The sequence below is a fragment of the Aquila chrysaetos genome, chromosome 6 (genome assembly GCF_900496995.4).
Source record: "Aquila chrysaetos chrysaetos chromosome 6, bAquChr1.4, whole genome shotgun sequence".
Classification (NCBI taxonomy): domain Eukaryota; kingdom Metazoa; phylum Chordata; class Aves; order Accipitriformes; family Accipitridae; genus Aquila; species Aquila chrysaetos.
In genome coordinates, this window is record NC_044009.1 from 2744925 (window position 1) to 2755602 (window position 10678).

The window sequence follows — 10678 nt, forward strand, 5'->3', positions numbered from 1 at the left end:
TTCTGTAGAGAACAATTCTGCACTTATTTGGGGGGTGGTGAAATACACGTTTCTGTCGTTTTGAATTCTTTTCAGTTGCAAATTTCAGATTTTTTTTCATGCCAATACAAGTAAATGAACATAAAAGTTTTAGTAAATACGTCTACTTACAGCCATTCTTGTAATTAAAAGCATGCCCTGATGGCTGGGTATTTTTCTTTAAAATTGATTCCAGTTAATAAGCAAATATTCATAAGTTTCCTGACTTAATTTATTTACCTGCCCCCATCCCCAAATTCCCAGATAATTAATAAGAATTGTATTATTCCCTGTTGGAAGCTGAAAGGTGCAGTTCTGTTGTGTTAGGGGAAGCATTTGCTTTCCAAGTGAAACAGGAGTATGAGGTCACTAATTAGATAGCGAAGAAGGCCTGGCAAGTTAGAAAAGCATGTCAGTAGTGATCTGCCTTACAAGGAACTACAGAAGTGTTGAGTTTATTCAGTTGAACTTGATTCTGTTTTGCAGAAGAGGTGAGCGAAGAAGAGATGAGTGAAGAGGAGGAACGGGAAAATGGAAACCACATCCCAGTTGGTACAATGCAAATACTGAATATTTAAAGTGTTTTGCTGAACTTTTGCAGCCAAAAAATCTATTTCTGCAAATATTTAGAAATATTTTAAATGTATTTCTTGTTACAGTTTTGCCATCATTCTAAAGCATCGTATATTTGGCCATTCTCATGTCAGAATCAGAACTTCCTTGAAATGTGTTGCAGGGTCTATGTTTAGAGGAAATCAGATCCTACTCTACTGAGCTAATGTTTCCTTCTTTTTCATTTGGGTCTCTTGTCCTGTCCTCTCATCAAAAAAGCTTTGCAATCAGAATGAGATACACTGGGTCAGTTTTCTCTTTCATTCTGTTAGTGTAAAGATTTATTTTTATGACATGCTGTATTTAACATTGGAAATTGTACGCACATGACTGGAAGGTTCTTGAAAGCATCATCTCTGCAAAGAGGAGAAATTAGGCTTCTCATTGATCTTTTCTGTTACAGTAACCTATATTGCATAAGATCTCGTGTGTGGTGATCAGTGTTTCACTACCCTTCCTTGTCTAAAGCTGAACTTAATTGTTCCAAATGGCTCCCTCTTTCCACGACTGATTCTGACTTTTAAAGTTACAGAGTCGAGATTTGACCGAGATTCAGCAGGAAGCGAAGTAGAAGAGGAGGAAGTAGGGGAGGGTACCCCTCATTCCAATGCAATGACAGAAGGAGACTATATTCCTGACTCACCAGCTTCTTCCCCTATTGAATTGAAACAAGAGCTTCCTAAGTATCTTCCTGCGCTTCAGGTAGAGGATCACTTAAAGGATGCTTGAGAATATCACAGGCAAATGGATTTCCCTAGCTGCTTTGTTAACATCATAAACACATATTTTATGGGCAGAATATGCCTTGCTGACTCAGTGTCACAAAATACACATTTCTGTGTGAGGTACTGCTGTCTTTTTTTTGACAAGGAAGGAATGTGCATGGAGCAAAAATGAGATTACTCTTTTAGATATAGATAAGAATGTAATACTACATTTGATACTCTGATATCTTGGTATTGCTAGCTGAAAAGAGATACTTGAGAGAAGAGTTTTGTTAGCGTGAAAATAAACTGATGGGTGGTTATTCTTTTTGTAGCCAACAGCAAAGTGTAGAAACACGAAGAGAAAGCATATTCTTATTAATTGAACTATGTGAAAGGTATCAGTCTAAGGTGCTGAGTTGCCACCTTTGCCGTTGTGGCAGAAATTTCAGTTTATTCTGTGTAAAAGTGAATGAGTGAAGAGTTCATGAAATAATTTACTTAGCCTACTAAGACACAGACTCTGTTCAGGATTCCTTTAAAGATCCAAGTAAAAATAAACCCCAAAGATCCCTTTCTTACATGGTGTAGCCATATTGTTGAATTATCTTGGTAAATTTTAACTATTCCTGTGAAGTTGCTGAAGTTTACCGTATGTCATCTTAAAAAAAACAAGCAAAACCCTCCCCCAGATGCTGGAGGAGTAAATGTTGCTTGTCTTCCTGTTTTTTCAGGGATGTCGTAGCGTGGAGGAATTTCAGTGTTTGAACAGGATTGAAGAAGGAACATATGGTGTAGTGTACAGAGCAAAAGACAAGAAGACTGGTTAGTATAAGCGGTCTGCAGTTATCATCTTCATGGTATTTAGGGCTGCAGTTGTATGCAAATTACAGTTCTGCATTTTTCATTGATGAACAAAAACTAAGATACTTCTTCTTTTATTAAGAATAATGTATGCTTTTTAATAGGATGTGGACTTTGACATAAAGGCTTTACTTCTAGCTCTTTGAGTTCACAAGTAATCTCTGTATTGGCCATGGTGATGTAGAACAATGAACACTATTTCAGTTTCTGGCTCAAAAGGCAGTTATTTCTGGCTTAAGATCTGCTGTAGATAGTTACCGGGTTGGAGGTTTTCAAAATTTGATAAAAGCATTCCAGCAGGCGTCAGTGTAAGCACAGCTACCGATTAGAGAATTCATAAAAGCAGCAGTTGGTGTGCAGTGAGTATATACTGCAGTATTTTGTTGTAGAAAAAAACGTCACTCTTCATTTTTAGATCTCCCTCTCAGAAAACCACTTCTTGTGTATACAAGTGGATTTAATATTTTTAAAACTCAATCTCTTTGCTTATTTGGTTTGTAATGGCAAGCATCTTGAAGAAATTGTTGCATTTCCTATGAATGGTACAAGAGCCAATGATCAAGTCATTTGTATGTCCCTCTTCCATAGTGATTCTTCAAGTGAAAGAAATACTTGCTTTGACAGTTTAACAAAAATAGTGATATTGGTGCAGCACTTTTTTTTTTTTTTTTTTTTTCCCCTGGAAAAAGATATTGCACAGCAAGATATGATCCGCTCTTTTGGCTCTGACCTCGGTTTCCCTGTAATGTTGCCATCACTAGCGATACAAGCTGCTCATTTTCAAGGGGACCGTAGCACAGTAAATTAAATATCTGCAGTTTTAAATAGAGTTGGCAGAAGGCGAAGAGAGCTTGTGAAAAGAACTATGTTCCAAAGCAGACCTAGACAGAAATTAGGGTTATTCTCAGGTTCCAACTGACAAGCTGTGATTTTGGTGACAGGTTTAAATTCTGGTTCCTCTGTTTATTTCAGAATAATATGACCATTTGGTCTCCTTTGGGGAGTGGAAATATACAGCTGGCATTGTGGTTTCTCTGAGTTCACTTGTTTACTGGACAGCTACCATGAGCTTGTTTTAATTTTCCTTCTCTGTCTTGAGGCCTGCTCTGAGGCTGACATAACCATTATTTCCACAGTATCATGCAAAAAACAGATGTATTTAAATGATTCATTTCAGTAATGTTTTGAGTAGCACCTTGGTTTCAAGTTGGGTCTTTAAACAGAGGTAAACTGCATAACTGCATTTGAGGCATTTCTGTCTGCTGTCTTATCTTCCTAACTATGGTGAGAAGTTTAGAGTTAAATATACTTTTTCTTTAGTTTCTTCCCAGGTGAGTTGGAATACACTACACTAAAATCCGTGATGCAGCTTTTGGATTGTTGTTTTGGATTTTATTCTTTAAACTTGGCAATCTTCTGTTGTTGTTGGTGGGGTTTTTTGTTTTTACTTTGCTAATGTGAGACTGACTCTGCTTCTTGGTTCAACATAATGTCTTGAGTAACAGTTTTCACTCAAATAAATTAGTGACAGAAGACTGCGGGACCTCTTGACATGTATTTTATTAGCTATGTGATGGGAAATCTGCAGTTAATAATTCTGTTTTCTTTGCAGATGAAATTGTGGCTCTGAAGCGACTGAAAATGGAAAAGGAAAAGGAAGGCTTTCCCATTACTTCTCTGAGAGAAATAAATACTATTCTGAAAGCACAACATCTAAATATTGTCACTGTCAGAGTAAGGCCACAATCTTCTATTTCAAAAGCATTTTTGTTCTTGAAATACTGCCTCTTGGCTTTTAAAATGCCTTATAAAAATGTTAGCATTTGTAGCAGAGCTGGTTTCTGTAAACAGTTTTATATTACCTGTAAAACTATATAGACATTACTTGTCCCTACATAATCCGATGTTTTGCAAAAATGAGCTGGGTCTTTTTTTTTCCATAGAAAAATAACATTTTCTATGGATTTTACCACTGTCAGGCTCCATTTATTCTCTTGTCAGTAGATTTCTAAAATTCATTTTTGCATGCTTTTTAAATACCGCGTGCTTGTTTTGATCATTTGTTTCTGTGTTTTAGGAAATTGTTGTAGGTAGTAATATGGATAAAATCTATATTGTAATGAACTACGTAGAACACGATCTCAAGAGTCTGATGGAAACAATGAAGCAACCATTTCTACCAGGTACTGTTTGTCATAGTCTTCTATAATTCTCAAAACTGGAAAACTGGTCAACACAAACCTCAGTGTCTTTGGGCTGTACTGACATCAGAGAACTAGCTTTGTACGGTGATGTGTATTGCCTTGGAATGTCCTATGACTGTTCTTTGGAACAGAGACTTCATTGCTTTTTCTCTGTTCGGTCTGATTTTACTGATACAAGCTAAGATAGGATCGTAGGCTGGGAGTGCCGATATTCGTAGTGATACTTGGCTGCTGAATCCAGTTTGCATGCTTAGGGTGAAGTGGAGGTTCAGGTGTGAAATTGAGGGAGTTTCCCCTGTGCTAAACTGAAAAAGAAACACTGGGTTTTAATTTTGGCTGCTTTCTATGTTTTTGAGAGGCATTAATTTCTGAGTATTATTTGGATGCGTTCCAGCTATCCAAATTATTTTTTGCTTTATTGGCAGCTCTCTAGGTTTAACTGCTCTTGTTCCATGACACATTTTTATGGTGCAGTCTATACTGTGCTTTTAACTTGACATCTCTTTCTTCCCCCTGCCCCTTCCCTGTTCTCCAAACAAACAAACAGAAAATTCATAAAGATTTATTCTCTTAAATGCATTTGGCTTCTTTTTATCATTTCAGGTGAAGTGAAAACCTTGATGATTCAGTTACTGCGAGGAGTCAAGCATCTTCACGACAACTGGATACTTCACCGAGACTTGAAAACTTCCAACTTGTTGCTCAGTCATTCAGGCATTTTAAAAGTAAGAATTACATTAAATATACTACACTTATTAAAAAGCTTGTATTGCAGAATTACACTGCATTATAGCTATGTCAAGGGCTGGATAGAATGTTGTGCATTAATCTTTAAGAGGTATGAGATGTGGCTGGTAAAACATACAGTTCCGAGAGAGTGAACTTTACTATTAACGAGACTGCCTTGCCACAGCTGTAAGATTTGTTAGGACGTGACAAATAAGCATGGTCTAGTGAATACTGAATTCGTTATAGCGTGATTAGAAGCCTGCACACTGTTCTCTTCCTGGTGATGCAACGTACCATATGCATGACAGTGTCGTTTACTTTTCCTATAACAGCAATGTAGTGTTTGAACTAGGATTGCTCTTTCAACTTGAGAGATTGTAAGGCTCAATAAAGAATATAAATCTCTGTAGCAGTGCTAAACTGTAGAGTTACTGGTGGAGATGGAGATTCTCTTTACAAAGAAAACATCTTTTAAAAAAGTTGCATACTTCAAAAATCTATCTAACCTTTCACTGACTTCTTACAAAAATCTAAGAGAAAAGCAGTAATAATAAGATCAGGACATAACATTTAAATTTTTAGCCTTTCCCTTTCTCAGGCAAACTGGACTTTGAATTTTTTTCTTGCTTGCAAAGTTGAAGTTACCATCTGTTGTTGTTGGTTTGTTTTGTTTTCCCCTGCCATATAAGCTTTCTGTCAAGGTGATCAACAACAGGAACTCCTACTTGGCTTCAGGAAGGGAGAAATGTTTTTTCCCTTGAGTGGAAAAAAGACAGAAGGTGCATGAGAAACAGTGTATTCCGTGTGGCTATTTTTGAAAGCTGGAAGGCTTGCAATAGCCAACATGGCCAACGCGTACCGGCACTGATAGTAAATGGTATGGTCAATGTTGGAAATATTGCTGATTACCAGTTTTCATTTAGGTTGGAGATTTTGGACTAGCCCGAGAATACGGATCTCCGCTGAAGCCTTACACGCCAGTGGTTGTGACGCTTTGGTACAGGGCTCCGGAGTTGTTGCTTGGAGCTAAGGTACGTTTCTCCTTGTCCCTCTGGCTGTTAGAGGAATGACTCTTCAGACTAACTTTATTTTAAAATTTATAAACAAAGTATGAGTATGCTTGATTCTTTATATTGATTTAGAGGTAGAAATTCTAAATCTTTAGTATTGTTTTTCCTAATAACACAGCTAAAAAGTTTCCATCTTCCCCAGACAGAAGGTGGGTGATAGATTGAGTTTTTCTCCTTTAGAATGCTGACGTGGTAGTGCTGCTGGACTTCTCATGGATTGGTACAAACTGTCACTGTCATCTTAGGTGGCTGGATTTTTATTATTTTTTTTAACCTTGGTTTAAAATTTGTGACACCTGAGAGCAGAACAAGGTATTGGGAACATTCTGGCAATGTTCCCTACTGATTACCTGTCTCATAACCGAAATCTGGATGAAATCAGTAGGGTTCTGTAGGGCTTCTGTGACAAGGACCATGCTGGAAAAAAAATATTCCACTACTACCAAAATAAAAGGGTGCAAAGGTAAAAGAAGGCCTATGCTACCTTTCAAAGATGTTTTTGTATGGCTACGTTTAAGAGAAGAGGTGTACCATGGAGACCAGGTTTTGTGCCTGTAACCTGAGATTGCTGTTGTGGCAAACTAAGGGCTAAGGATCTCTGTGAGAGAGAGTGCAAGTTAAAATGCTTTGCTGGTTGTGATGCTCTGGGAGTGAAAAAGAAAAGCAGCATTGTGGAGACTGGCACGTTTCATCCTGAAGTATTTGTGTATATGAGTATTACTCGTAATTCACAGTAGTAATACTAACTTTTAAATACAGTTGAGACCTGTGCCTCGGGTATTGGAATGACTGTATGTGTTCTGTTCAGAGTGGTAGAATCCTGAAAAAAATAAAACAAACTAAACCAAACCCCAAATAAAACCCCAAACCAAAGCAACACTACCACCACCCCACTCCCCCCAAACAACTCGGTTAAAGTACCTTACTGATTTTATAAGGTATAATATATTCCTTCTTTTCAGGAATATTCAACGGCGATAGACATGTGGTCGGTAGGGTGTATATTTGGAGAGCTGTTAACGCAGAAACCGCTGTTTCCAGGGAAGTCAGAAATTGACCAGATTAACAAAGTTTTTAAGGTAATTTTTTTAAGGCCTTTGCATTCTGACTGGTTTTAGAGACAGGTAAATTAGAGTAGTAAGAAACTAAAAGTGCTTATTGCTCTTTGACGGAGACTCAGCCTTAATAAGAGGCTTATTACTCTGATTCTTGTTTTATAGTACTTACAGTAGGCTAAGACCGTGATTTGTGTTTTGTCTGTTTTCTCTGGATACTTATCAACTCCTGTACCTATGTAATGAATAAGTAGAAGGGTTGCACTCTAGAATGACTTTATTAAGGAGATAATTTAATTTACAGGATCTGGGTACTCCAAGCGAAAAAATCTGGCCTGGTTACAATGAGCTGCCAGCAGTAAAGAAGATGACATTCACAGAATATCCCTATAACAATCTACGCAAGAGATTTGGAGCGCTCCTCTCTGATCAGGGGTTTGATCTGATGAACAAGTAAGTGGTAGCTTCTAGGGTATCCTTGGGAGAATGTGTTCATGTCCTCTGATAGCGGTGGAAAATGACTTGTAGTGAAGCATGGTATTTCACTGCATTTAACCTTGTCAAAGCATGCTGATGCATTTGAAGTTTGTGACATTCCTTGCAATGCTATTCCTCACTCTCACAACAGCTTTATTCAGTGTACCATGCTCTTAACACCTGCTGTTAAACCTCAGTCCAAGATTATTCTTGCACACCTATATCCTAGAATAACAGAAAAATGTTTTAGTAGTAGTTTCAGCTCATTCTGTCGTGTTTAATTATGTGGTGAGTCAGCTATCATGCAGTTTGCTGATGGATCTTGTTAAAACAGTTAAATTGCAGTTGAAAAAAGGAAAAAAAGCAGTACATTCTAGAGATCATATAAAGAATTAGGAAAACAGCAATCTTGTTTTTTTCCTAGATTTTCAAAGTTCATGAGTTCTGTCACATCTGATGTTCTGGCAGTCCTTTTAACTAACTCTGCTGGTGCATTTTGATTGTGTTCCAATTCATTGTTCTTTAAAAGGCTGACAATGGCTTGAGAGATTTTTGTTTCCCCCCTCCCTTCATACTGCCTTTAAATTTCATGATGTGAAGTAGTGGAAATCAATGAGTTTCAGATCTTACTTAGACCTTGTCTCTATTAAAAAAAATTAAACTAAAAAAACACCCCTTTTTTTTTTTTTTTTTAAAGGGGGGGATTTTCAGTCTTTCCCATTTTTAAGAATTATGCTGCTCCAGGTTTTTGAATGAGTTGTGAATAATTTATTGGAAGTTAGATAACCTTTTAGAAGGTCCAAGCACAACTTGTCTTACTAAAGATAGGTATCACATAACTGTCATCTGTACTTCTTAATTGGTTATGATAGGGCTGTGTCTTCATTATTCTGGGTAAGAATGACAATTCTGTAGTATTCTTGTGGGTCTGGAACTTGCAGAAACACACAAGTAAGTGTACGTAAGTCAGTGGAACTCATTACATGTACAAATCTTGGATATATAAGCTTTTACACAGTCAGGGCCAAACACTGTTTGGTAGGATGAATAGTACAGTACAGAAACATGTTTCTGTATTGTGAAAGGTTTAAAATAACCACAGGTTGTACAGTTAAGTTACACTATATTACAATATTTTGTGGTATATCAATATAATCTCAGTTGTCTTCTCTAAAAAGCAAAGCAGCACTGTAAAATATTTTAATTGAACCATCCCGGGTCCCTTGGGAGCTATATCTGACTACTCACAGGTTCTGAGGTGTCTTAACAATTTATACCTCTGTAAATAGATTCCGACAAAAGCTACTTTTGATAACGTAGTTCTAGCTGCTGTTCCGTTAATTATAGGTTCATGTAAGAAGCAGGCCTTTAAAATTAGCTAGCTCTGTTAGATTGCCCATATGTTAGCAATCATATCCATTAATAGAATTCTTTGTTAAAAATCAGAAAATTCTAAATTGTGTTTCTGAAGAATTTATAATTTGGGGGCTAAAATTTTTCTCTTGTCTGCCTCTCTGTGTCTCTTCTACCCTATTTCATTGTCTTCCTAAATTCTTCTCAGCTTTCTGACGTACTACCCAGCCAGAAGGATTACTGCTGAAGATGGTTTGAAGCACGAGTATTTCCGAGAGACTCCCCTTCCTATTGACCCTTCCATGTTTCCCACCTGGCCGGCAAAAAGCGAACAACAAAGGGTAAAACGTGGTACTAGCCCACGCCCACCTGAGGGAGGCCTTGGATATAGTCAATTGGTAAGCATAGCAGATGGATGCAACTGCCACAGACTTCTGATGTCCTCAGACATGTTCACATCCTAATTTTGGAAAAGTTTATGTGGGCTGCATTTTGTTAGCCTTCTGGGGCTTGGGATCCTGAGACTCACCTGCACTTGCATGCAAAACACTACAGAAGTCCAGCCTTCCCTCTGTTCCTTTTCAAAGGGCAGGTCCAATTAGTGTTGTATTCACAGAATTATAATTTCAGTACATAATCTGAGAAAGAAACGATGCCTGGTTTTATCGCTGCGCATGACAATGTTTCTTCTGAAAGTGTATGTTGTTTTACACTTTCAGCTAAGCTTTCAAAGCTGCAATTTATTTTGGAAAAAAAAATCCAAAGTCTGGTAAGTTATGCCTATCTTGGGGATAGAAACCGTCTCCTTTTTCCAATATTTGGAGAAGAATTCAAAAAAGGCAAGGTTGGTGTTCTTTCTATCTGTGGGGATTGTGCTCCCCATTTTGAAAAAAAGCTGGCTGAAAAAGATGCCCTTCTAAGTATATTACAGTCTCAGGTACCTTAATTATATCAACTATTTATTACTATTTCTGTGTCTCAGCATGGATGAAATGGCAGTTATTGTACCCAATTTAACAGATGCAGTAGCCTTAAAAGTTTATTTAGCCTCGATTTTTCAGGATATAAAAATTGACATGGAGGGTATGCAGAGTGTGTTTCATCAGACATTGAGTAAGTGTAGTTTATGCTTATTTGTACAGTGTGTTCACAAATTTTTTTCATATTTTGCATATGCAGTCAAAAGTAGATATACAAACCAGGAATACACTTGAGATGCCTTTAGAAGATAACTTTTGAAATAGCAATGTTTAAAGATGGTGAATAACACTCTGCATCAGCCTTACCTATGATGTTACTAAATAAAACATTTGTTTCTCATCTTCTAGAGATACTTTGATTATTTTGTTGTTGTTTAGATTTTTGTGTTGGAGACAAATGCATCTGCACAGACACTTACTGATAAATGAATTGTAATTGGTTTTCACAGGGTGATGATGATCTGAAAGATACAGGTTTTCATCTGACCACCACAAATCAAGGAGCATCTGCTGCAGGACCTGGTTTCAGCCTCAAGTTTTAAACTCAACATGAAAGAGGAGGAGAAGAAAAAAAAGAACTGTTCATGTGAGTGGATTTCTGAGTGCCCCAGT

At 37.3% G+C, this 10678-nt stretch overlaps 1 protein-coding gene across 8 annotated transcripts in view; it reads left to right on the forward strand.

The window, feature by feature from the left end:
* CDK11A (cyclin dependent kinase 11A) overlaps positions 1 to 10629 on the forward strand; it is a 34511-nt gene extending 23882 nt beyond the window's left edge. For 7 of the 8 annotated variants that reach the window (XM_030017593.2, XM_030017595.2, XM_030017594.2 and 4 more), the window contains 11 exons: positions 505 to 570; positions 1157 to 1332; positions 2069 to 2159; positions 3811 to 3932; positions 4276 to 4381; positions 5006 to 5127; positions 6055 to 6162; positions 7164 to 7280; positions 7561 to 7709; positions 9295 to 9484; positions 10516 to 10629. In XM_030017593.2, the coding sequence (XP_029873453.1) occupies positions 505 to 570; positions 1157 to 1332; positions 2069 to 2159; positions 3811 to 3932; positions 4276 to 4381; positions 5006 to 5127; positions 6055 to 6162; positions 7164 to 7280; positions 7561 to 7709; positions 9295 to 9484; positions 10516 to 10608 (1340 nt within the window). In that variant the 3' untranslated portion in view covers positions 10609 to 10629. The remainder of the gene's footprint in view (positions 1 to 504; positions 571 to 1156; positions 1333 to 2068; positions 2160 to 3810; positions 3933 to 4275; positions 4382 to 5005; positions 5128 to 6054; positions 6163 to 7163; positions 7281 to 7560; positions 7710 to 9294; positions 9485 to 10515) is intronic. The other variant, XM_030017597.2, reaches the window with a different exon arrangement.
* Positions 10630 to 10678: the final 49 nt, after the last annotated feature.